The 27,695-nt window shown below is 39.9% G+C and overlaps 2 protein-coding genes across 3 annotated transcripts in view; both read right to left on the reverse strand.

Annotated features, from left to right (window-relative positions):
• Nucleotides 1-13,310, reverse strand: part of SLC4A4 (solute carrier family 4 member 4) — a 227,988-nt gene extending 214,678 nt beyond the window's left edge. The window contains exons 1-2 of one of the 2 annotated variants that reach the window (XM_042812001.1): nucleotides 13,167-13,310; nucleotides 2,544-2,668 (exon numbers count right to left, since the gene is read on the reverse strand). In XM_042812001.1, coding sequence (XP_042667935.1) covers nucleotides 2,544-2,554 — 11 coding nt within the window. In that variant the 5' untranslated portion in view covers nucleotides 2,555-2,668; nucleotides 13,167-13,310. The remainder of the gene's footprint in view (nucleotides 1-2,543; nucleotides 2,669-13,166) is intronic. The other variant, XM_042812002.1, reaches the window with a different exon arrangement.
• A 3,543-nt stretch (nucleotides 13,311-16,853) lies between these two features.
• On the reverse strand, nucleotides 16,854-27,551 carry DCK (deoxycytidine kinase). Its single transcript, XM_042811611.1, has 7 exons — nucleotides 27,447-27,551; nucleotides 26,181-26,299; nucleotides 23,281-23,474; nucleotides 22,391-22,538; nucleotides 20,847-20,962; nucleotides 20,271-20,370; nucleotides 16,854-18,143 (listed from the first exon to the last, which is right to left on the reverse strand). Exons 1-7 carry the CDS (start codon nucleotides 27,514-27,516, stop codon nucleotides 18,117-18,119), a joined length of 774 nt encoding a protein of 257 aa, XP_042667545.1. The 5' UTR covers nucleotides 27,517-27,551; the 3' UTR covers nucleotides 16,854-18,116.
• Between the last annotated feature and the right edge of the window lie 144 nt (nucleotides 27,552-27,695).

Consider the following 27,695-nt stretch of genomic DNA (forward strand, 5'->3'; position numbering starts at 1 on the left):
GAGATTTAGGTTGGATGTCACGGGGAAGTTCTTTACTATGAGAGTGGTGAGGTGCTGGAACAGGCTGCCCAGAGAGGTTGTGGATGCCCCATCCCTGGAGATGTTCAAGGCCTGATTGGATGGGGCCCTGGGCAGCCTGGTCTAGTATTAAATGGGGAGGCTGGTGACCCTGCCTGTGGCAAAGGGGTTGGAGATTCATGATCCTTGAGCTCCCTTCCAACCCTGGCCATTCTGTGATTCTGTGATTCAGGTAATTTCTCCAAAGTGCCATGGTTTTTATGGTGGCCAATCACAAGACAACAGCACCACCTAGCGGCCCTTTCTGAAGTTCTTCAAATCTATAGTTTTGAAGAACTATAATTTACAAGTTTAGAGGATTTCTCAGGATTGAAAAGGCACTTGAATTCACTGTTTCAGCTGTGCAGGTAATTCCTTAGAGATCACATCCACTTCCTCTAAAGAGACTAGTCCCTACCAGGACAGACAGCCACGAATGATAGCCATTTTGAAATCTTAGGGGCCCCTCGTTTTCAGACAGCATCAAAATTCCTTGCTACAAATACGCCTTGCATATAATCCTATGGCTTACACGTTCAAACCATTACTTAATAGAGATCATTCTGGCAAGCAGCTGCTATAGCTAAGAGCAGGGACAGTTCCTCAGCAGTCTCTAGACAAGATTTTTGAAGAGAGAAGCACATACAAAACCGTCATGATGGTATTTCATGTTCAGTGTGAAAAATACCAGCAATAACGAGGCCATGTACTTGAATGTTCGTAAGTCACCTACAATCAGTAGTGGGGCTGCATATCAATACACGAGGTCATTAACAAACATGAAAGAAAGAAGTTTCAAGAAGGACAACCATCTTAGTGGAACTACACTTTTACAGACATTCAAGTTTAAAATAATCAGACATCTCATACTGTATGATTTCACAGCAGCCAATTTTTTTGCAGAATCCAGCTCAGACTAACAAAGAATCTAAGCCCACATTAAGAAGTACTTTCATAATGACCAGAAACTAAGTTAACAAAATAGAAGACCAAACAGCTCCAACAGCTCTGCTCCCTTCATCATTAAATGCTCCTGGTCTGTCACCCTATTGCTGACCAAGGGGATTTCCACACCAGTTCAAAGTCAGAAGAATTTTCAAGTTTGGAACTTCTATTGGTCCCAAAGGGCTTCAGAGCACATAATATTTTAACCATTCTCTCCCAAAGTCAGAAAAACATAATAGTTTTCAGATCAGAATACTAATGTCTGTGGCATAAACTTCTCTTTGAAAAGTGAAACTGTACTTGAAAAAAAAAAAAAAAATTAAAAAAATAAAGATAGTGGACCTATTCAGCTGTTTGACAGCTGGAACCAATGAAATTGGCTTAATCCAAGCTCTCGTCATTCTGCAGTTATAGTTAGAACACATCTAGTATTACACTGCATTTTAGCTGTTACCTGAAATCGTAGTCACACTGTAAATAGCAGCATGACTTTTGGAGCTATCACTGTTCTACCTCGCTATATGGTGTCAGGAGGTCACCTGCACTTAAGCATAAATTTTTTGGGACATTTCTACTCCAACATCTGGAGTTGATCAGTGGTCCATCTCCTTTTTCTAGGATTTAAGCTTCCTTTGTGGTCGTCTTTCCACACACTGTTTTTGCAAAATAGCTTAGCTTGCTTAGGCTGCTCTATCTTCAATTTATCTGGGGCAAAGGGTTATCTCTCTGATCTTTTCTTGGGTGATGTAACAACATGTTGAAGAAAAATCACTGTCAAACTAAAATTCCTACCAGGTGCCTTATAATTATAAGGCAACAGTCACAGTTCTGTAGCAATAAAACAAGACATTAGCTTTAGTTATCTGAGCCAAAGGACAATTTAAGAAAGGAAAAGAAAAATGTAAGTGGCAGTTCCAGGAAAAGCAGAAATAAACATTGTACACCCTTGTTATGAAAAGCACTGGCATGATCTCACCCCAAAAGAGATTTAGGTGCTTAATTGCTTTGCAACCAATTCAAACACTCAAAATTTCTGAGCTGTGAAGGTAAGTGAGTATTTCATAATAAAATGTTCTTTTACATACAGAAAGACTATTTTTAAAAGTCAACTGTAATTAAATGCTGACGGGTGTCTAAACCTTTTGTATCAAAAGTACAGGCACATCATCCCATTGTTAACACTATACTCTAAACTCTGCAGGGACAAGTTTTCCTTTTCTTCTGTGGCATTACACAGGCATGGCACAACCCAAAAGTCTAATCCTACTTTTCTTCAGGGTCTAAGGGCTTTAGAGGTACTTCCCACAAGGTATTTTCCTCAGAGAACACTTGCTCATCCCACATGCGCAGTCCCAGACACACTGGAGAACTGTTTAACCTAGCACTAGAGAACCAGTTTGTTTTTTTCCTCTCTTCCTGTCACATAACCACAAGCTGGAAATGCCCAACCAAAAATTAAGTCATGTACAGCTGAAGCATACACTGGTTATAGACTAGTCAGAAAGCAAGGACCACAAGCTGTGACTGTGCATTTCTTTTACCTTTGATGCATTTCTGCTTTCTTTGTACAACTGGAGTAAGTCACTTTTCAGCTTTACAGCAGCACACATTGGAGGACTGCAAGAGTCTTAGATATTGCCAGCCATACCAGGAGCTGTACGGGTGCCTAGGACAAATAAAAGAGATCATTTATCTTTTGCCTGGAGGCCTCTGAAAGGGCCTGGGGCCAGACAGCAAAACAGGATTGTCAGTTGCCAGGTGAAACAGTCAGCAGCCTGACTGATTCAGATTCCAGCTTAAAACTCTTCTCAATCAGCTGCTCAGGCACTGGGGCTCTACTGAATGTGGATTCCCATCAGGACATCAAACATGTTTAACAGAACAACAAGAAGCTTTTTCCCTCTCTGTGGCCAAGACAAGCAACTATGGGAGTTAACAAAGGCAGTCAGATTGCTACTATATCACTAGCCTTTGGCTTCGCCTACCTATCTATGCCTATGCGGAAAATGTTCCCTCTTTCTTTGGAAGGAAAAGGGCAAGGAACTTTCAGGGAGAGGGACGAAATCAGTTAGTCTGCACAGCTACAAGTTCAGGAGTGGCAGGGGATGTTAGGGCAGTCATTAACACATCAGTCTGTTCCTAAGTCATGCTCACTGGAGAAAGGGAGAAATAAAAATCAGCACCCGAGTCTCAAGGCCACAGTAGCCACTCAGTGGAGAGGGGGAGGGGAAAAGAAAAACAAACCGCAACACACTTCAGAACTGCAAATGTAACCTGCTGCCAGATCTGGAAAATCCAGGAGTTGAGCAGAGAATCTTCAGACAGATAGTACAGAAACTATTTCCAGGAATTAGTCTCCCTCCATGCAGAGCACATTATGACAGCCCTTCCACATATATTCCAGCTCTCCAAGACTGCAGAGAATATCCCAGCACCCACTTCTAGCACCCCCATCATAGAAACAGGATTTGTCTGTAGGGCTTATTTTGCTGAGTGTCACATTTATGTGCTTAAGGAGTGAACACCAGCCAAAATCACAATCAATCTTCTGGCTTGAATTTAGTGCTGGGCTTCCCATTCTAACTGTTTTAGTCAAATTCTCTCTTCTAAAGCTGAGCTTCTCTACATCTGCCTGCAATGCACAACACCTGGAGATGGCTACCTAGTAGGCTATGCCTACCTCACCTTCTCCCTTATTTCTTGTTCTATGCCTGAAGCCTTACAGCATATATAGGGGGGGTAAAAAAAAAAAAAAAAAAGGATATGATCTCTTTTTAAGCCAAAAAAAATAGCACTTGTCATTGTAGCTCACCAGAAACTAAAAATAGGAAGTTTAAGGTAGCACTGCCATAGAAACCAGCATCAAAAAAAATTGGCATTCAAATAACTACAAGATTTATATTTTAAATTAGGACTGACCAAATAGGAACATGAAGATCCTGAGCAGTTCAGCTCAGCTCCGAAGCTTGCCAGCGTATTCACGTAACAAGTGAAAGGAGAAGTCAGTATTCTGAACAGCAGGGCGAGGTAGATGCAAAAAGCCCAGGACACAACTATCACCCTTCACAGCACAATGAACAGTAATCTAATATGAACATTTTAGAGGCTTTTAGCTCAGGGGGCTTGGGATAAACAGCTTCACTTGCCTTCCATTTCTCCTTTTCACTTTTGAAAATCACTTCCTCAATCCCCAGAGCTCTGAAATGTCTTGGAACAAGTACGGTCATCTGCTGAGATGACCTGTAGGTCTGGGTACATAGCCATACTTTTGCTTGTGCTGAGGTACCTTAGTTACTTTAGTCCCAGCTCCACTGGACTAAAGTGTCTCCATAAAACAGCTTATTCCATCAGAATGCCAAGTAGGACTGAGGCGTATCGGCCTATGAGACTAAGTGTGCATGCGCAAAGTCAAGGCAGCTTGCTAGCTTGGCAGGAGAGGCACAATACAAAGAGCAGGCACTACAGTGATGCTCACTGATTTTCAGTGATCTGGAATAGACACAAATTAGCCAGACTTTTACAAAGTCAGAGATTCTTCCTACATCAAAAAACCAAAAACCAAAAACCAAACTCCACGTGCTGTCGTTACAGGAAAGGCGATCATGAGACAGGATAAACTGAAACTATAATTAACCATCATTCGAGTAGCAACTATGTTGTGTGGTTACAGAGCAATAATCTACGTATGGAGACTACAAACTCTGGCTAGAGGCTGCAGGCATGTTTCTCTAAAACAACACTTCAGTACCTCGCAGCTCCTTGTAAGGCCCCTGCAGAATTTGCAAGGGGCTTAACAAGCACTGCTGGGCAGAAAGCAGTTTCAAAAGCCCGGGGAATTTCACCTGATGTGCTCACGCAGAAACTATGCTCCTTTGATCTGAGCATCACTGAGAAAACAGACTGACAGCTTATGCAGAGGTGCCAAGTGAGTCAAGTGACATTCCCCGATGATGAAGTGACATAAGATTAAGCCCAATCATACATAGCCTTTGAGAGAAGAGTAAAGGAAGATCCTGGACTGTGCTAGGTTAAGGGGAGTCAGAGACAGAAATGAAATGAAACGTTAAGCTCATGTTGCATATTTCTGTTGAGACAGATAAGGACAGTTCCAGAGGGCTCTCAGCCAGGAAAAAATACCATTGGCATCTGAAAACTCTGAGATATTTGTCTCTTTCCAATCAGCTGCTGCACTGATGGGAAAAAATGAGCAATTTTTCCTGGACTGAGAGGACAAAATAATCAGCTTTCTCAAATCATTATGGAAAAAAATAAGAATAAGGAAAAAAAACTCACAACAGTAAGGCATATGAAAACATGAGCTTCCCAACAAACCTCAAATGACATAGAAAACTTGGTAAGAAGGAAGCTGTTTTCACTACACCCCTAACTGGTTCTGAGTCATCTTGTAGAGTTACTGGGGGGTTACCTGAGTCATCTGTGACAAATAAAAGAAAAAGCTCATCACAGGAATGGCTCTGTCAGCAAAATCTTCACTTGAGACCATCAAATATTTTGACGAAACCATTTTAATCCCAGAAGGCTAAATTCTAAAAGATGTTGAGCAAAGAAAAGTCAAGGAAAAACAAGAAAAAGTGAAAGGGGGTAGAAGGGGGAAGTTCCAGGAAGATTACAAAGGTTGCAGAATGCCTTCATAATGGAAAAGGCAGGGAAAATGTGAGCCTCTTAACAAATACAGTTCTGTGCAAATGGGAAAATCTTTGCTACAAGTGTATGAGAAACTAGTTCATCTAAGCCAATCTAAGGCCAAAATACTATTAATGACTGTCAGTGGAATCTCTTCCAATAAAAAGAACTTGAAAAAAAAAAAAAAATTGCACTTCAGCAGAGCTACTTCTAAGGTCTTAAACAAGCTTTTAGTGACTGTCTACTGCCTCTTTCATCCACTTGAAAGTCATTTATCTAACTTATACAGCACTCAGCTTAGAGCAAACAAATAGATGAGAACCCATAAACAATTTAATTAGAATATTTGCTGCAAATCACTGGAGATGGAGGTTGTGCAACGTTATGCTGGGGCAGTGAGCACACGAGTGGTAAGCAATTTGTAACACTAGCTAGAACAAAAGAAGAAATCCAAAATGGGGGCGGGGTGAGGGTGTAGATTTTCACTAATCTCTGAAAAGATTCACTGCTCTATGAAGATTAGATACAAATCCATTAATTACAGAGAAGTCATAATACCCTTCTCCTTTCTTAGTAATATTTAACTATGCTTAACCAATTGTTATGCACAGAATAAAAGCAAACTCAGCTCTAGTATGAGATAACTGAATACTACAGCAATGCATGTTTCAGAAACAAAGGTTGTCTTCACATTATTTATATTTATGGTATTTTTTCATTTCACTATCTTCAAAATACTGGTCTTGGATTTCTAAAAGAACATTTTTAAAAGCAGCAAGTCAGCACTGTTCTGTCCTTCATTACTCTTTTCTGATGGAAAAGAGGCCGCTTCGGACTAAAAAAAAAATAATAATCAACTTCCTCACAAAATGAAACCTTAAACATCTTTTGTTCCTCCATCTCACATTAGCGACTTTTAAAATTGAATTCTTATTCTCAAACTCGGCACAATGAAAATAGGAAGAAAAAAACAAGCTCACATGCACAGCACAAGTACGACAAATTCTACGAGTGTCAGAGAGAAACACCACTGTAACCACTTCAATTAAATATTTACAGAGAGCTTGTCTGCACAGCTGAACATCAAGCAAACAAACCCAAGTTTGGAATCAGGTGTGTTTAGCTGGATTGAAGATTGCTTTCTCCCTCACCCACCTAAAAAGCAAAACTTAGATAAGAATTTCAAAGTGAAGTTTGGAACTGAAAATGACCAAATCCCAGTTGAGATGCTATTTAAAAAAAAAAAAAACAACAAAAAAAACACTAATATGACAGGTTCTTCTTCAGCAATATGTTACATGCCAGGGCCGGGGGGGAGAAATCCTCATTCTCTTACAACATGTTCTTTAACTAAGTCCTAGTTCAAATAAAGAGCTTTGCCCAGACCTTTACACTGAGGCCAAATCTACGCTGTGAGCTAACTCAGGACAGCTACACCTCGCTTAATGCCAGCAAAGGGCTTAGAAGACAAGTATAGCCTTCTTTGAACAAAATATTTTTGCCAGAACTTACTCGAGCCTCCCCAGACTAAACGTGCACTGGCAGACATAACTTTTTTGACTTGAAGAATTATGCCAGCAGAAAATAAGACAAAAAGGCTTGGCAAAATTGGCAAAAGCCTCCTTCATGCTTTACCTATGTTTATTTGGTAAAACAAAAGTACAAGAGAACACCTTAAAAGCAGCTCTTAATCATTACTTATGTCAAGAGTATAGATGACCCTAATCCTGCCACTAGAGCATCTAACCCCTTTAAAAATGCTTCTTCCTACTATTGTGGTAGTACTGTCCTGTTAGCCATTCTCTGCTACATTAACTCTATACATAGACAGTGGAGATTCCTCGTCACAGTGAACTAGCTGCAAATCTCCTTAGCTCCACCAATTGCCACCTACAAGTCACAAAATACAGAACCATTGTAGGTAGCTCAGGTCATAACAAATTGCGTGCGTGTGTGTGTGAAAGAGAGAGAGAGAGAGAGAGAGAGAGAGAGAGAAGCCAAGGGTCTTGAAATTTCTTATGGGTTTCCACTCCCCATTAATTTTTTTTTCTCCCTCAATTGTCTAGCATGCAGGATCCAGAACAGTTTTGGCTATATCTCTGGCAAGGAGGGAACTCAGCACACACCTGCTCCCTGAATTTGGCAATTGCTCAAGGTAATACATGCTAATGGCATTAGATCACTCCAGCTGTAGCAGTACTGGGATTACCTTAACCTGCAATCTGTCACTGTTTCTTCTAGGAGGTACAAGATGTAACCTTGATACACTGCCATAGCTCTGCAAGCACATCTTAAGAGAAGTACAAAGTGCTTCTTTGAGCAGTTGTCTTCTACAGAAGAACAGACCGGTTTTTATCCTTCTCTATCAACAACAACAATCAGTTGAACAGACCTTTCAGCATTGCACTTCCAAAACTGGAAGTAAAATTCTACAAATCAATTTCCTTCTAGCATCTATTAGCCTGCTTGGTCTAGTCTCTGCTGGACTCATTCACTCAGCATGCTACCTGAAGTATTCTATTTATCCACATCATTGCCCATTCCCACACCTTGCTTGGTTCAGTGAAGGGCACAGCACAGTCCACAGCAAAATCCCAAGTCCAAAACAGATTTTGTTCATTTCCCCATCTGACCTGGACACCAGAGAAAAGAACAATTTACACACTGCCTCTATTTAATCTTCTCTAAGTGGGAGGCCAATACTACTTCTTTTGGCCACGTTCAATCATGTTAGCAGGTGACAGTAAGAGTCAATGTCTTAATTTAGGTTTGAAAAACCAATTAAACAAACTTTGATAAAGGTTTCAAAATTATTTTTTCAAGCTCAGCTTTGTTACTGTAATAAAATACCATGTTCCCTTTACAAATACATGAAATTTTCAAGCTCATAAAATGCAAGTTTAATTGGTAATATACATAGGTAGCACATACATGCTACACTTGGCTTACATAGACTGCAACATTTCACCTCTTCTTGGAACTCCCTTAGGGCATTAAAATAAGATGTTTCTAAACTACTCACTTGTTCCACATCCTGTTTAAGGCTGCTAAAATTTTAAACATGCACAGTAAAAATTACTACTAATTCTACCACTTCCTACTCAGTTCACCTCTTCCCTTCAAAAAAGCTGAACTAGTCATAGTTGTCTACAACAGGAACTCCCGATTCATAGGCTGCAGACTTTTCAGGGACTATTTCTAAAGGATCTGCAAAAGGCTTAGGAAAGCAAGCACTCTGTCAGTACGCTCACATTCATTCTGTAAGAACATACTATCACACCTGTAAGTTATGCAGTGCAAGCCACTGCTAAGAATGGCTAGTCCACAAACTTAAAATCTATCATGCATCGTGGGCCCTCATTTTGGCTACTGAAGAACAAGAAAATATTATGCTGTGGATATAATTATCTCATTACTTTTGCAAAACAGAAGCAAGTTGATGAAACACTGCTGTTCAACCGAAAGAATTTCCACAGCATATGGACTAGTTAAAACAGAAGCCATGCTTGTTGTGCTGCTCACAGTACAGCCCCACTAGCCTCAAATACTGTGTACAAGTCACACGACTATTTTTTCCCTAAGAATCCAGATGCATTTCACATGCTACAGTGATCTTAATGGCTTCCATTTAGCAATACTCTATCTCAGAACTAGCCTGCAAATACTTCAATCTCATCCTGGATTAGAGCAGCTATTTCCTGTAAGGACTGAAAGCTTCTCCACCTCTATCTATGGTCTCTGCTTCCTGGTTTGATTTTAATGAAATTATTTTGAAGTGAGGCTGAGTATGAGCCAAAGGTTTAGTCAGGGGCATCTTATTCTTACCTCTCATTTGCTGCCAAATGAGCAAAACTGCAAAAGCCATATCAATGAGAAGTAAGCCAGTTCTACCATATGACTATCTCCCTTTTCAACATCTGTCCACCTCTCCGATCTGTGGGATCAAACAGAAGCACTTTAAGCAATATTGAGACAAATTATTGCATAAAGGAGTCTCTGTGACATTTGCAAGCCTACAGATTTTTTCTATAAAGAATGCTTTATATGCATAATACCTTGCATAACATAATTAGACCTGTACCAAAAGAGAGTACATGGGATTTACTGAACTCCAAGGAAATAGTCTAGACTTGCAAGCTAGGACAAAATTGGATTCATCACAAAATGGTTTAAATCCAGGTTGGTTCTCATGTTAGCTTATTTAAGTTCAGCCTGAACCAGACTAATTTTCTGATTTATCCTTAGCAGTAGCCAATACTGCAGACAAAAGACTGCACTCATCAGTCTTTCCCTCCATTCCACCTGTTACATGTTTACCCACCCTGTTCATGCTGCACCAAAGCTCTTAAACCTACAGGTACTTGTCAATTCACACATTTTTCACCTTCCCCTTTTTCATGAAGGGCAGAGATTATCAACCACATATCAGCAGCAAACGTCTCCCAGTCACTCTTCTTCTTCTTGAGTACAGACACAGAGCACCTGGTTGTCGTTATCTGAACCCCTGCTACTGGGACTGACTGCACTGCTTTTTGAAGCATTCTTATTTTCCAGAGTTCTTAAATTTCTGCCTCTGCAGACAAAAATCTGCAGAAACTGTATCAGAACTTTTAAGAGCAGTCCCTGTTTTCTGTATTGACAACTTTCAAGCAAGTGTTTAAGTATTACCATCTTTCACATTTCCCAGATATGGTTTTTTTTTTTTGCACCATCAACCTTTGTTTAGGGATATCTCGGCTCCTGCTAGCATCACATCTTACCAGATTAAAAGCTATATTCTACTCATCTGTTCATATCTTACTCTTCATTACAAGTATATCAGTGCATTCACTATGTCAAGGCTTATAACAAAACTTCCTTGTAACACCTATCTCAACTCACTGTTCTAAAGAGCAACCAAGAACTTCCCTCTGGCTCCTTCAATGCACCCCTACCATTCATATAGCAAATAAAAGGTTGAAAACACAGAACAAAAGATAAGGCCCTTGTTGCTATCAGCAGTACAGATGCTACCAATGACTCATTCTCTGAAAAGGGATCCATACAAGACCACATACTATCAGTAACAGCCACAGCAAAAACCAAGAAATTCTGAATACTAACATTTTGTGTTCTGATTGCAGATTCAAGTTCATTCTATAAAAAGCTTACAGTTTCCATTAAAAAAAAAAAGAACCACATAACCATGATGGGTAAAAAACAGCACTGAAAAACAAAGATGAACATTATATTGACATCATGGGTCGCAGCAGCTCCCAAACTGTTGGCATTGTTCTTGAAGAAGGCTGCAGGGTTGATGCAGAGAATCATTTTCAACAGAGAAACAAATTATATTAAATAATTTCTGCCAATAAGTAACGTTTTCACCCTTGGTTTTTGTCTTTTTTTTTTCTTCTCTTTCAACTGAGCTAAAAAAAAAAAAAAAAAAAAGCAAGACATAAAACGGTATTTTGTGTGCACAGCCCTAAGAAACTGAACTGCAGTTGAGGTTCTTCAGTAAATAAACAATGCCAATTGCATTTTATTAGGAGCCCTTTCAAGTTACTTAGATACCAGAGTATCTAATGTATCATATGCTATCTGATCACATTTATGGGATTCAAGCAACTAACTTCTAAAAATGTATCAGAAAGGCGGGATGTTAAGAAAAACCCTGCTAAGAACATTCTATGCCAATTCATACACCAGTTGGCCAGAGGAGACCATATTGAAGAAATAAAGCCTCTCTACAAAAGTAGAGAGGGAAATAGAAGAAAAAAGAGACACCGTTACACAGAGCAATGCATTAAATACATGAAATACTCAGACAAGTTACCTAGGGTTTTTGATCAACACAGTACTCCCTGAAAAAGCTGTACAGACTTATAGGAAAACATTGACAGCTCACCCCACCAAACAACAAACAGTAAAAAAAAGAAAAACAACCAACAAGCACACAAAAGGAAAGCACAACTGAAGAAACACTAGTAGAAATCCCTACTTAAATTAAGAGGCAGAGAATTCTGGTACCCGAATGCGATTTCACAACCTTTAGTATTTCTTAATGAAAAATGATCATTCAATGAACGCATTACTCCAGCCAGCAAGGAATGTGGTAGGAAAAGGTTTGATCCTCTACAGAAATGTTTTTCAATACCTAAAGCAGCTACAGCTATCCATCACAAGGATCAGTATTGTAATTGTCAGTATTGTAGCTGACCCTAAAAATACAGGCTCAAACAGGAGGAGCTTAGGAGGAGGTAAAGTCACAGAGAAAAGTAGTATTACCATCTAATGTATATGCTGTTTTCTGTAAATGAAATGCAAAAGATTCATTCCATTGGCAGCAGTGTGATACACAGGAAAGAGAATCAGGTTATAATCCAGAGCTAGAGATCAGCACAGCAGAAAAACGAGCAAACAAAAAAACCTCAAAATCAGATCAACACACGCAGAGACAGAAAACACCCTTGACAGAAAGTGACAAAAAGGAAGGTTCTGCAGAGGAACTTCAGCATACCTGGAGACCTTCGTTCTGTGCTCCACAGAAAGCTGACAGAGAATTACTACGCTTTTAGCAATACTTTCTGACCTACTGGCAATATGATTCCAGATGGATTGTAAAAGCAACCCCAAAAGCACTACTAACAGCTGTATTTAAAGCCAAAAACACAACTAGATGCTGGAGATGTTCTCGTCTGAGAGCAACGGGTAAGCACACACTGTTAATAAAACATAAAGCCAAGATGCACTATTACTTTGAGTCTATCATGGGTCAGCAGCCCTAGAAAAAAAGGAAACTTTCAGACAGTTAGTGACTCATCTCTAGCCCAAATTCTTTCAGCCTCACTGGATGCATACACTAAATATGTAATTAAAAGACATCAGAAGCCATTACTTAAATGAGCTGAATAACTACAAATATGATCAAGATTCTAAGTGTATCACACAAGCCTAAGTATGTGATAAACCCTTAAGACTTAGTAGATATAATTAGAAATAACTTAGAGCATATACCATGCCATGGTGTCTTAGGTGTCTCCTCTCTGGGCAAAAGGCAAGACTCGTGCTTAAGCTGTGATTAAGTTCAAGGAGGACAGAGAATAAATACCTTATAGCTGGTAAAAGCTCAGAGAGTAAGATCAGTGTGTACTCCACACCTGAGTGTGTAAGCACAGTAGAGGTGTTCATTAAGTATGGAAAGCCAATTGTAAGTGTATGCACAATAGCACGAGGCACAATGAAAATAGAAAGTCCAAGAAAAATTTCCCAGCCTCAAGGATTCTTGGTTAGTTCTCCAAAGACCTAAAACTGCTCGGTTCCACAGAACAGAGCCACGTCCCTTTGTCAAAAGAGACAGCAAGCCTATCGTTCAGAATACCAAAACACTGCAGTTAGACTGTGGCCACCATACACTGCACCAGAAACCCCAGGTAAAACAAGCTGGAAGTCAGTGGATTTGATGTCTTTCCTCCAGACGATGAAAAAGCAGAGACAGCACAGCAGCTGTTGACATGGATAAGCACACATGAAATACCTACCTGACTACCATGGAGCAATGCAATACACCCTCATGAAACAAGCGCCGGAACAGATCAGGAGCAGATACCTAAAAAGTAAGGTTTACTCTTTTACAGCATGTCTTCTCCTTCCGAGGTGCAGCATGGACAGGAAACAGGCAGCCAAAGCAGACCAGGAGTCTGCCGCAATAAAACAAGTCAATGACCTGAGGCCACTGTACTCAGCTGGGAGAGTCAGGGTAAAGGCCACCAGCTAACTCCACAGAGAGGACAAAGCCAAAGGTGCAGCGAGACCTTATTAGAGGGCAATGGCTATTGTTTTGAAGAAACTAGTGGAGTAAAATGTGAAGATAATCACGGAAAACAAGGGCACATTGTCAGCACATATCCATAGACAGGGCTGAAGCCATGAAAAAGTACTAGAAGCCTCAGCAATCAGCTGTGCTGACAGGAGAAATGCACAGAGAAAGGACTAGGATACCTTAGACAGAGAACAGGAAAAGCAGCAAAGCTCCATCCACAGATGGGCTGCAAACTAGTGAAATTAAGCACCTTTGTTAAAGCCTTTACAAGATAATGCATTTGATGGCTATTAAAAGACAAATCAAAACAACTCAGAATTAAATTGGAAAGAGAAGCAAAAAACGCAGGAAGAAAAATTGCAGAAAAAGCTAGGAAAGTGTTCTGAATGAACTGCAATGGGAACATCTTTGTAAACAGCTCTCAGAAACCACGTGCCCTTTCCATAGTCTGTCAGTAGTATTAACAGACATACATGGTAAGAACTGGAGTAGCTGCTGTCAGATTGGCTATATTCATGGACTGAGACCTTGACCTAAGAACAAGTCATCTACACCCAGGAGCCTAGATTTTACCCTCTGTGCATTACATTGATTGTACACGCTAGCAGAATAGTTACCTAGTTACCTAAGGTAACATAATTTAATCACTTGTCTGCTTATGCTCAGCACACAATCTATGCTCTTTGTCACTAATTGATTTCAGTCAGAATTTCTGAGCAGCCATGGACACCTTCAGGCTTGTATTTGGTACATTAAGTAATAAACACGGCTTCAGCAGAATTCTCAGTTGCTTTATTTTCCCCCGCACACCAACAACACTTGTATTGCTCACTGCCTGCATCTGGGCCTGACAGTTCAACACTAGAAGATGTTATCACTCAGGCACAGCAGGATTAGTGTTATCCATGTGCTAATATTCACTCACAGAACAAAAACAGCTGGTGGCTGCACGAAAGACCTTCTCATGTCAAAACCCTTCCCATTAGATCAGCCTTTTAGAGTCTTTTACTTAATCCAACAGAGGCTTGCTTTATTCCCCTCCCTACAGAGATCAGGATTTATGTCATGCAGTAGTGTATTTATTAATCAGTTTAATGCTTTTGCTCTTGCAAAGAAAAAAAAAAGTGGTCTTTTCCCTCTTTAACTTTTCCAAAGCCATTCAATGTTAAAACACCAACGCTATCCCTGCAGCCAGCTCAGCAAGAGAGATCTGAGGATAGAATGACCTCCTGTGGCAAATTCTGTGCATAACTACACAATTGCATCACCATCACCATTACTGGCTACGTGGACTACAGCAAAGATTTTGACAGCTGTTTTTGTTTCATTATTAAATCTGTAGTAACAGTTTCTGGACCAACAGTGCCAGTTTTCAGCAGCCATGTTTTTTAGTGAACCAACTTTAACCCAGGAGATGTTGCACTGATGGCTTTTACATTACTTAATACAATTTCTACAGGTCACGCATGAACTGCGGCCACTGGCCCCTTTTTGAGGGAATCAAAACAACCCACTGAAAAGTCTAAAAAAAAAATAGGCTGACATTCATTCTTGATTACTTAATAGAGCACTTCTGACCTACAAAACAGCACATCGATATTAACTAATCCTCATAGCCTTTTGAAGGGATAAGGAGATATCAATATTTTAACGATGAAAAGACTAACATAGAGTGATTTACTCTAGATCATGCAGAGTCTAAAAGGGAGCTGGAAAAAACAGTTTTGGAGTCTCTCTACTTATCTTTGCTAAAATAACCTGGAAATAGCAAGTGTACTCCCCTGCTCTCCACTGTCCCAGCTATAATACACGACTTCAACACACATTCTTCCCCAGTCTATGTTTAATAGCTCATAGCAAAGACCTTCATTTCCATTTCACAAGTAGATTTTTGGAGCTATTAACTGCAGGAAAAATAACATAATCATCTCAACATTAACCATAGTCTACATACAACTTCATTATGATGAGTTCTGCTTAAGTAAATTATAAATCAGTAGAAAGAATTATTTCTACTGATTTATAATTTACAATAATGTGCCAGTTAACTAAGTTCTATCTACAAAACTGACTGCTGCTACAAGCAGCATTTATATTAAGAGAAGTTAGAATCCCCACTGTACAGAAAGCAACTGCAAGGACTCAAAATACGAGGCAATACTGTGCTCATTAGTCATAAGTACTTGCACAGCAATTGTAACACCACCCATCAACATTTGAATCTGTATCTTAATTGGAGAAAAAACCATAAAACCTACATACCAATTTTGTTTCCTAATCATAAGGACACTGGGTTAAAACAAGCAGGCACTTTTAGACAGCTCCATCAAAGTATCTCTTACCCAGGGGAACAAGAAAGGGGGAGAGTACTCAAACACTGAAAAAAACACCATTGCCGAACAGCAGATATCAGTTCAATAACCTTCCTTATCTCTAACGGGCAAAAAAAATAACACATCAATTCTATTTTGTGGCTGGCTTAAAGTATAGGGAAAGAAAATAGACCTAACAAATTCAAAAATCTGAGTTACTGTCAGAGCTGTGAGGCTTAAGCCAAGGCAGAGACAGAACAGAGTACGCACACTGCCACTTTTGTTTATGCTGCATCTGTCCTACATACAAATAACTGTAGCTTCTCACACTTCGATCCACTTCAATGCTGCTGGGTTTCTTTTGTTTGTTTCTTTAAATCTTGTTCACAGTAATTAAAAACATTCTAGTAATTGGTCATGACTTTGCTCCTTCAAACTCAAACTTGGCAGTGAGAGATTACATAAAGTGTTCTGGAATGGGATGCAGACAAGCTGCCACAGAGCATGTGTGCACTCTGTGATGGGTTTGAAAGAAGTCTTTATAAGAACTCAAACTCGTTTACTCCCTTAAATGAGCACTGTCATTCCAATTCCTGTAATTAAATCCAAGAATTTGACAGCTGAAACAGCAGGAAGAATTGCACTGTTAATCAAAATAAGTTGTTACCATTTAGACTGCTGCCAAGAATGCTTTAAAATGTTGTGTTTCGAGTAAATCTGAACTGAGTCTTCACTCACCTCAATCCAATAATCCTTCTTCTTTAGCAGACAATCTGGAAGTCACAAACAGTACTTCTACCATAATGCTGCTATACACTGCTATCAGGAACATATTACACAAAACACTCCCACCAGTCAGGAAATACACATATGATACATTTCATACAATCCTGTACCTCTATCCCATAGCCATTAATTCCCACACAAGAAAAAACCTGAAGCCAGTCACAGTGCAACAGAAATATTAGTAAACACTCCAAACACTCCAAGCATACATCATCTCAAATTAATGCATGGTACTACTATTACAAACCAACAACCTACACCATTTGCCTTAGGAGACAGGGAGCTAACAATATTAAACGTCAAAAAAGTCTTTCCAACCATTTTTATTTTTCAGTCAACAGCTGGAGAACGCTAGCACAATTCCAATGACAAACGAGGAAGTCTCCTCACAAATAAGGAAGTTACACAGGTGTCACAACAGACAATAAAATGCTTTACATACAATGAACGTATTGCATTCAAAAGCCAACTGTGCAATCACTCAGAAGTGTCTAGAGCTGCAGAAAATAGCACATAAGACACTAAAGATTCACATCCTGTAGAGTTTATATTTTCTATATCTGAAACAAAAACGACTCAGTTAATGAAACAAAATGCACTAGAACAGTTACTCCACAAAGTTCTCCCCTTCTTACCACAAGATGATGGCTAAGGACCGCCTATACCAAAAATTGCAGTATTATGTATAACAGCCAGCAAACAAATGAAGAAGCAGAAAGCCACTGACATTCAAAAATTGGTTAAGCAAACGTTTAGAAACAGTTCATTTCGAGATGATCACCATCCACAAGATTTTCTTCTTTCATTTGCAGCATGAGAACCACACTCCTCTACAGGAAAAGAGGAACTTACCAACAACCAAAACCAGTTCTATATTATGAAGAGTTGAGGGGAAAAAAAAACCAACACATGCTAGAGAACTGAAAGCCTCTTCATATCCTATCTTGCAGTGCAAAATGAAAACATAGATTAAAATAAAAATTCCACATCTACAGCATTCCAGACATTTGGATTTGTTTCAGTTCAGTGCATTCTGCAAACTTCACCTATCAAAACTGTTAGATGACTTTTTATATACCTTGTAATATAAAACTCCTGGTTATATTAAAATTCCCTCACCAGCGACGTTTTGTTATGTTTTCTTCCTCAGAAAATAAGACATAAGAAACAAGTCAACTCCACTAAAATACTTCACAAGAGATCCAAAAAACCCCACTATATTCTTGAAAACTAAATAACTATTGGGCACAAAATAAATTAAAAAAAAAGAATACAGTAAAATACTCCAGAAGAACTTATTGGTCTGATTAATAAACAGCCAGAATATCCAGTAGCTCTCAGGACTCTAATATGTTCACAATCTGTCCGTACTACTTGGCATAATATTGAATAGATCTACTAATTTATTTAATAATTTCTCTATCCACAAAGTTTGTTTGTTTCTCTCAACTAATTCAAAAGAGTTGAGTCCTGCCTCTCCAGAGGCATTATATAAAAGCAGAAGTTTTACTTCAGACTTTGATCACACAGATGTTTGGAACAGTTTGGCCCCGTCTGTGCTTCAAAGAGGATTATAATGTGCTCAAAAATTCCTTCACCTGCAAAAAGAAACATATTGTCAAACACAAAAGAATTCATCAACACAAATACACAGCAGCCACATTTACCTCTCCATTGCTTTACGCTGTACCACAGGACACAGGAGAAGAAGCTGAGAAAAATAAGCTTAGAGTTTCCCATGACATTTCTTGTCCATTGTAAACTCCTTTGGCCACCGTGCCTGTAATTTAGCAGGTGTGGAGAGCGACGCATTGGAATGACACTCATTGTCCTGAACTACAACCCTTCATCACAACTGAATTACCTTAAATGCTGGCCTAATCTAACCACAGAGAAGATAATGATCAGTTCAAAAACACTGTCATTTCAAAAACACCAAGTCACACCCACTATCACAACACTGCTCTTAATGAAGAGCCAAGTGCATCCAGACAATACATTCCTCAGAATTTGAGGTTGGCAAATAAGTAATAAAACAACACCTAGCAAAATCAGTCTTTCAAAAAGAGCTGATACTGTAGAACAGTACCATAAATATTCCTGCTAACGTTAAACTCAACATCCTGCATATGGAGAACAAATCAAATGGCCAGTTACCTAAAAATTAATACTGAAATTCTGGCATGCAACATGGTATACAGAACCACGACTGAAAGGTTTATGGATTCCATCCAGACCACCAAGATCCACTACAGCACTATCCATACAATTGCATGAGAACTGTATCCAAAGCAGGCAGAGTGCCAAGCAGCAGGCTAGCATCATGCCTGCAAGTTTAGTTTAAACAACATCCTAAATTCAGGTTGCTACCAAAGGCTGCAGGAAGATAACATACTGAGAGCACTCTTATCACTCATAGGTGTGCCTTTTTTGCTGCGCAACTGCCAACCCTTCTTCCAGTAGCAAAGTATAAACGTAAGAGGTGGCAGTGTAGTCAAGACAACCTTTTTAAAAGATGTAATAACTGAGGCATTAGAGAACGCAGGAAACCAAGTGGCTAGAGAAAATGCCATCTCTCAAGAGATTCCAAAACATGCTAGGGATCACACTATAATACAGCCAGAACTAGAAGCATTTTCCCCCTCATCTGCTTAAACAAGACTACTGCACAGAAAGGAATCAACAATTAACTGGAGAACATGGCATGATTCTATTGGCAGAAGCGTTCCTATCAGGAACACATCTGTAAACATTTTGTCCTAATAGTTCATCCAAATTCCTGATGTGAAATGGAAACAGATCTTGGATCACATTCTGCAATTGTGAATATTTTTTTTCCTCCTTCAGGGCTCAAGGAGGTAGAAAAAGAGGTCAAATCCAGAACATATAACTGCCCCAGTACTCTAACTAGAAGACTATCACATGATAGCCATTCTCTACTGTAGAAAATAACTGCAGTAGCACTGTATGAGAAACCCTATCAAAATAATTTGCACAGTAGGCTCTGGTTCAGGACTGGTCTTTAAAGCAAACACCTCAACAGAGAAGAATAGGCAACACAAAATGTCCAGTGAGGACCCAAGACCCGTAAGCACACATTAGAGGCCAAAGCACCCAGCCTCATGAAGAGCACAGCAGCTATGAGATAATGCCTGGGGAATACTAAAAATAACCTAACAGCCACACTGGACTAAACTCTGAAATCCCTACTTAGGTGTCTGAGCCCGGCCTAGTGCAGGTGGTAAGAATATCAACTCCACAGTGGGATGATCAGTTATACCACCAGTTAACAAGTTTTAAAAGAGCAAACAAAGTCTGAATTCAACCAGGTGAACAGCTCTACTTCACACTAGATAAACTGAGACCAAAGGACAAAGCTGCTTTTCTCATGAAGTAAACAATTTATGGCCAAAGAATGGAAAAATATGCACTTACCATTGCTAAGGGCCATAAAACTGACTGCAACTACTCCAATACTGCCACAGTGATTCAACTATCAGACACCTGAGCTGTTGAAATGTGGAGACCACTTGATGGCATGGCCTTATTTTAAAATGCATTCTGTATTACACCTTTTTTGAGCTAAAGATTAGAACTTCTTCAGGCAAACAGGAATCTCAAATTGGATTCCTTTCATACTGAACAGACAGCATTTTTTTTTCCCCAAAATTCATTTTGACAGTTTTGCAACTAACGTAAATAATTACTGTTTCATCAGACTTTACCTTTTCAGTCATGTGATCATATCTGTCCTTCTTGCCTTTGAAATCTTCATTAACATCTAATGTTAAAATAGGTATTTCTTGTAGATATTCAAAATCTGTTCTGTATCGGAACAGAAACACAGAAAACATTATTTACTGAAGAAAAAAATACGCATTTTGCAACTCCACCAGTTTTTATTGCTAAGAACCCATGAAGAAGAGCTGCACATTTGAATTACTATTAATTCTGAATAGTAAGAAAATATATTTACAATGTAGCTCCCAGAATACAATATTGATCTCTGAACAGGCTGTTTCCCCAGCACCTCCAGATCAATTAAATCAGACATTAGAATGAACTCAACTGAATCACCAGCTATTTAGAGCCCTGTGTGAAAAGAACTGAAGGCATATTACATGCCCTAGCAATAAACATGCCATAAAAACAATACCACTAAGGATGTATAGATAGAAATATTCCTGGGGTTTAACCTTATGTGTCTAAGGACAAGCTGAAGTTTCACTGGTAGAAAAAGCATTAGGGAGCATCCTTAATACTACTTATCCATCCCAAAGTAATTGTTAAACAAATCCTACCGCAGTGTCTTATGCTGAAGCCAGCTTTCATGTTTGTAGTGAAGCTTCTCCAGATATTCAATAGGAATTTCTTGCTCTTCATCTCTTCCACGCAAGTAAATCCTATTTAAGCATTTCTAAACGCAAAATTAAAAAGAAAGAAAGATTGGTTGTTTTTGCAGACATGCAGAGAAAGTCCAGTTCACTAGTCCAGGCTTTTTGTTTTGCTTCTTCTAACCTTCCTATGGTGCTAAATGTACTGAACATGAACGTTCAACTTGCTGCTGACCTTGGGAGCACAGAGACATTGCTCCACGCTCAGCAGATTGAGCCAGCCCTCTGACTACATTCCAACAAAAGGACCCAAGGAGAAGGACTGTCCCCAGAGGTTTTCAAGAAAAGGGAAGATGTTGCACTGAGTTTTGCAACTTAGCAGATGGTGGTGATGGGTTGATGGTTGGATTACATGATCTTATTGGCCTTTCCAAACATAATGGTTCTATAAGACGTTTGCTGTTATTTCTCCACTGTAAGGAATGTCTCAAATTAGCTTTTATAAAAAGAAGGAAGGAGACCAGAGTATTGCAAGGAAAAAGAACTTAAAAAAAAGGCATTACAGAATGGCACTTCAAAGTCTCATTACGTATTTCTGCCTCTGAAGAACTCAGTTTTTGAATGCAATACTTTGTTTCAGTCCTGCTTTTTCTAACACTTTTTTTTTTCCTCCTCTTGAGCAAGTTTCATACTCAGGAACTGCACTGCTTACGTTAACTTATTTTAAAACACATCAGACGCCCAAACACCAAAGCATTGCACTGAAGCAGCACATCAAGCACACGCACTCATCTAGCTTAGCTCCATTACTCCTGCTAGGAGGGCTTCACAAACACTCAACCCACATTTGCTGGGGCACTGACTACTAATTATTCTGTCGCAATGAAGTTCCTGGAGCTAATTTTGTGCTAACTTTTCACCTCTTTTATTACCAAGAGTACTTTCTAGTTTGTTTATCATGTAAACATCCTACTTTTATAATTATAAAAAAAATTTTATATATATATATATATAAATAAATAAATTTATATATATAATATATAAAACCATCATATTTTATTTACAAATACCCAGGCTCCTAAGAACATTCTAAGTATTTTCAGACCATATTAGAAATAATTTAACTATTATAAGTCCAAGTGTAGTAGTTTCCTGGAAACTGAACTCTCGTCATTAGGATTCTTACAGTGAAATTTAAGGGCAGGCTCAGGATTTCAAAAGAAAACAAAATTTCAAGGTGAACTTCTCAACTGTTTCCTTGTCTTAGACACCAAAAGCAATCCCTAAACAAAGATACAGCAAGATTCAATAACACACAACTGTGACCTTACCAGTACTGCTTACAAAGCATATTATTCTTCAGTCACTTTAAAAAGTCCTAGAATCACAGTTAAAATTTGCACTTTACAGAAAAGAAAATACTATGGAAATACACACAAAGACCATTTTTCTGGCAAGGAATAGAAGGCGTACTCTTATTATCTTTGCAGTCATAAATTCTTATTCCTTACCTCAGGAGTAGCTCTGAGATAAATAATCCCATCCAGTGCTAGGCTTTGACCAAACTGCTTATTCATCCAGTCATGCCAGTCTTGGTAAATAGTCCACTCAGTTTCATTCATACAGTCAGACTCATACAAATTAGCTGCAAAGATATATCTGTGAAAAGATAAACAGAACTAAGCTTAAATACAGTTATCACTTTGCCTGATGTACAGGACGGTAATTAGTTAAGCTGAACACTGTAACTTCCTCACTTTCATGCACATTTGGACTGGAAATGCAAAGCTGTTTTCTTTGTCCTTCAACTCTATCCCTTGTAGTTGCCCACAGCAGTGTCCATAAAGAGCAGTAATATCTGCAGCTTAGGAACAATTTACAAGCCACTGAAACACTGCGGTAATTTATTTACAATAAATCAGAACACAGTAAACTCTTCAGGATTTTGTGATAATGTTCAGTGATCAAATCTAGCCTTCTAAAACAAGAAACTGAGAGGTACAGCAATATGAAACAGCCAGACCTCCCTCATGAAGTGTAAGAGAAAACAAGAGCGAACAAAAAAATACCAAGAAATTGCTCTTGGCTACTCTTGATGCCTATTCTTTTTTTCTTTAAAAGGAAGCATGCATGCAGAAACCATAAAAACCTACCCAGAAAGAATAAGAAACAGTTAATCAAGGTTATGCAACAAAGTTATAAATCCTCATATAAGTAAAATTTACTCCCTGTCCAAACAAATGAGAGAATGGCTGACATGCCGCTTATTGATATCCCAATACTGATATTCATCTGCATCAAAATTAAGATGGAAGTGATGACAAAAGCACTCCTTATTTATTTCTATGTTTTATTTAGGAAGATTTTGCTCTTCACTCAAAGGACTTGAACTCCACCATACCTGTCACTGTAGACAGATCGCTCAAAGAACACCACAGGATTCTCTGCCTCTCTGAGTTTGCCATCAATGGATTTGAGCTGAGCCCGAATCCTGCTGAGACACGCGTACATCTGGAAAGTGAAAGACCACCTCTCTGGTTTCTCATACATCATCTGAAGCACATTTCCACCACTCTTCTGAGATGTAGTCAGTTCCTGTTTTTGAACAAATATATTGACCCTTTCAAAGTTGGGAAAGTACAATATTAAGCTAAAATAGAACTGCTCTACTAGCTCTAACTCCATCCAGCCAGCCTCTATTCCAAGTTTATAATTGCATCATTTACCTTTCAGCCCTGTTTATACCCAGTGCATAAGTAGCAGTAATGTTACTTCTCTTACTGCATCCAACTGAACACTACGAAAACTACAGAGTTACAATGCTCAAGAACAAGAAATCACAACAAAAAACTCACCAACACTTTGATCACTACTTAAAAACTTAATTAAGAACAACATACCAGTACAAAAGTCAGTAACATTGTGAAAAAATCCATGTTGCTTTCACTCTGACAAGCATAATTTTGAAGCTGAGCTATTTTTTGTTTTCCTTTGTATTACAGTTCAGTAATTACACTACAGTTATGATTGGTAACAGCTGCTGATGCAGAATTTTCAGATGTTCCCACCTTACCTAGGAGGTTTAGAACAGACTCCAGGGCAAAGCCCACAGAATGCTACTCAAACACCTTGCAGCAGCCACTCGCTCATCAAAACCATAAGCTGTGTACTTCAGCTTTACTAAAAAACACAGCCTATCAAAGACAATTGCTTCTGACTGAATTTTTTTGTTACATTATCTCTAGACGTTTGAAAATATTGAAATATTTGGACTTGGTGTTAGAGGTCAAATCTCAAGCGATAGCAGGTAAATTCAACAATTCCAGGCTTTATCCTCCTCTCTAATTTCCAGTGACTTACCTACCCAAGTATACTAAACATGCCCAGCGTTACACTCTGACACTGAGGCCAGGTGACAGTCACTATCAGTATCAACTGCACTAAAACTTTCTAAGCCTCCAAAAGGAGCTACCTATGCAGTGCAGCCCCCAGACTATCCTACTACCTGAATTGCCCAAGCACTACTTCTTACACAAAGAGTGGTGAAGCACTGGAACAGGTTGCCCAAGGAGGCTGTGGAATGCCCCACCCCTGGGCATTCAAGGCCAGGCTGGATGTGGCTCTGGGCAGCCTGGTCTGGTGGTTGGCATCCCTGCACATAACAGGGGGTTTGAAAATAGATGATCATTGTGGTCCTTTTCAATCCAGAAGACGACCTATCTTCATGGGGCTGAAGTCTGCTCAGGACAACGGTCTGGTTTTGCTACCCATGATATGTCCCTGCACTCTAACCAACCAGAGTAGCTGTAGCTACAGAATCCTTTCACAAGTCACAAGGCCCTTACCTGTCAATTGTGCCAGTGAGAATTTACAGACCTACACTCTCGAAAAGATTTCAATGTCCTTGGAAAATATATATTTGAAAGTGCAGAATTAAGTAATCTGTACTTTGAGTTTCAATGTAGCTTTCTTAAGAACTAACAATTACAAAATCAATAAAATACCTTTCTTAAAAAAACACTGCAAAGATGAACTTGCCAGCTTGGAGTTTTTCTGAGAACAATGAAAGGACAACAAACTTTAATAAAGAGAGAGAAGTGAAAATATACTTTTTGATATGAAACTGTTTAAAGAGAAATAACCAAGATCGCTAAACACTGATTATTATTTTCAGATAAGTAAAGGAAAAAGGAGGAAGAAAACAACAAAAAGCACCAAAAAAAGCCTATTGTTCCTACCAGACATTTGTCTTCCTAGGAGCGTAACTGGTGTTCAGCACTGTGTAGTTCTGCTACTGCATGACTGTGTACTGCATGACAGCTGTACCATTGTGTTATACAGCTGCTATTGCACGAATTAGTGAGGAGAACGTTACAAACTACTGACAACACGCAAGACCAAAAGCTACCTACAGATGTATGCACAAACAGCTTAACACACCTTCTTCTTTTTTTTTTCTTCTTTAAGTATTTAAAAGTATATCCTACTAATTTTAGAAGTCATATATATAGTGCAGTGTTTCTTTAAACCAGCCAAATTATATTATTAAGGGGTCTTTATCCTGACCCATGAGTTCACTTGCTTTGATTCCTCCTACTCACTCTTCTGCTTCCCTAATAGAGCGCTACTGGTTGGTGCAGGTTCTTAACTGCTGGCTGAGGGCAATGAAGAAAATATAACACACTTGAGAATCCAACCTATTACAGAAGCTTGCTGGCTTAGTTCTTAAATGAATGTTTTGGTTTTGGATTCACTTTACTGAACAAGAACAAACAAAAGAAAATGTTTAACTCTGAAAGAATATAGGGGAAGTATGAAACAACAGGCCTTCATTAAAAGGCTACATTTAATTAACCAAAATATATTCTACTTCTTGACCAAAGAAAAAAAAAACCCAAACATTATTTCCTAGGTGTTTTCAAGGATATCTTCTGGACTTGTTCTTACCTGGTTTGTTCACAGATGCTAAAGGTACCTCCTACATAATTTTTTTTATCCCTTGCTTTTGCATGTAAAAGATAATAGGCTTTTATCACCTAATGCTGCATGTCATTTATCTCACAATATATCAGCTGAAGTAGAAGATCTAACAATGAACCAACTGAAGATCAAAACCCTAACTCACCTAAATCAACATGGAGAACTACAAAGATAACCCAGACAATACAAAAATAATCCATGAAGATGTTACTACACATGCTTTCCAAAATTCCCATTCTTTTGGAATATCACTATGTTTGATGTTAGAAGAACGTTAAACTGGCTTTTAAGAGAAAGTTTCACTTCACACTTTTACCATACCTCATAATCCTCTTCAGAGTTTTGTTGAACGTTGCACCATCTAGCTACAGGCTCAGGAACAACTTCCCATCCCTCATCAGCCTGTTTGAGAATATTTACAAATGTTGATTTTCCAGCAGCTGTAGAAAAAAGCATTCCACAAGAATAGCATCAGGAAATATTGATATGATTATCCTTTAGCAACTAGACAACTATTTCCAGGTACCATAAATGAGTGTCTCACACCCACACATTTACATTTCACTTCATAATAAGCATGATTCAGAGACCATCACAAATCATCAAGGAATTGAAACTTTTTCCCTTTTCTTTTCTTTTTCTTTTTTTTTTTTTTAATTTTTTTAGCAGCTGTATCAAATAGGTAATGACCGGTATATTAATTGCTTAGGGAGCTTACAAAAGAAGAGGGAAAAAAGCCTTTTACATGGGCAGCCAGCGATAGGACACGGAGGAATGGCTTTAAACTTTTTAAGACGGCCTTTGGATTAGATATGCAGAAGAAACTCTTTACTCAGAGGGCAGCAAAGCACTGCACAGCCCAGGGAGGCTGCGGGTGCCCCATCCCTGGAGGCACTCAGGGCCGGGCAGGATGGGGCACAAGTGAGCCTGATCCACAGCTGGGAGCTGGAACTGGGTGGGCTCTTAGGTCCCTTCCAAACTAAGCCATTTTATGGCCCTATGAGTCTATGATCACAGAACGCAGAGCCACCAAGGCTGGAAAACCTCCATCTAGTCCAATCGTCCACCTACCACCGATATTTCCCCTCTAAGCCGTGCCCTAGCGAGACCTTGGCGTGATCTAGAAAGCTACATTCCCTCGGCGGTCTGCTCCCAGGCCAGAAGATGCTGTAGGCGGTATTTTAAGCCCCCCCCCAAACAAAGCAGAAGGGCACCTTTCCAAACGGGAGATGCAGCACAGACGCGGTTAGCCCTCCGCCCGCTGAAGAAAGGCTCCGGGAGCTGTCGGTGGAGATGCTCGGAGCCGGGAGGCTGCCCTCCCTGCCGCCCACAGCCGGCGCACAATCCCTCGGTCTCTCCGCCCCCCTATAACAATTAGGGCGGCAGCCTTGCGTTTCCCGCCTTATTTCCCGCCGCGCTCCCGCGATGCCGCTCACTCACGCGGCTCACATCTCCCGGCCTGACAGTGAACCTCTCCTACGGGTAAATCCCGGCCGGCAGTCGCGCAAACGCCGCAGAGGCGCCGCGTCGGCGGGAGGAGCCCCTCCAGGGGCCGCCGCCTCCCCGCGCCCCCCGGCCCCGACTCACCGATGTTGCCCTCGACGGCGATCTTCTTAACCCTGCCCTCCAGCCGCCCGCGCTTGGGGGGAGTCGCCATGGAGCCGAGTGCAGAGGCGCGCGCCGCGCTCGCTCCAGCCGCTAACGGACGCAACGGAAATAACCGTCGCCCCTTCCGCCGCCGCGCTCGCGCCCGGCCCGCGCCCGCGTTCGAATTTGCCGCGCGCCCGCTCGGCCCCGCCGCTGAGGGTCCGTGACGTCACGGCAGCGCCTACGAGC

Source organism: Centrocercus urophasianus, unplaced genomic scaffold (assembly GCF_019232065.1).
Source record: "Centrocercus urophasianus isolate 14NV4802_14NV808 unplaced genomic scaffold, USGS_Curo_1.0 seq_13, whole genome shotgun sequence".
Lineage (NCBI taxonomy): Eukaryota > Metazoa > Chordata > Aves > Galliformes > Phasianidae > Centrocercus > Centrocercus urophasianus.

Coding starts and splice junctions, on each gene's coding strand:
- DCK (XM_042811611.1), bottom strand. CDS start 27,516: ATGGCGACTCCCCCCAAGCGCGGGCGGCTGGAGGGCAGGGTTAAGAAG. Junction 23,475..26,180: donor ACTCTGAAGAGGATTATGAG/GTATGGTAAAAG, acceptor GTTCAAAAACAG/GAACTGACTACATCTCAGAA. Junction 20,371..20,846: donor CTTCAGCATAAGACACTGCG/GTAGGATTTGTT, acceptor GTTCCGATACAG/AACAGATTTTGAATATCTAC.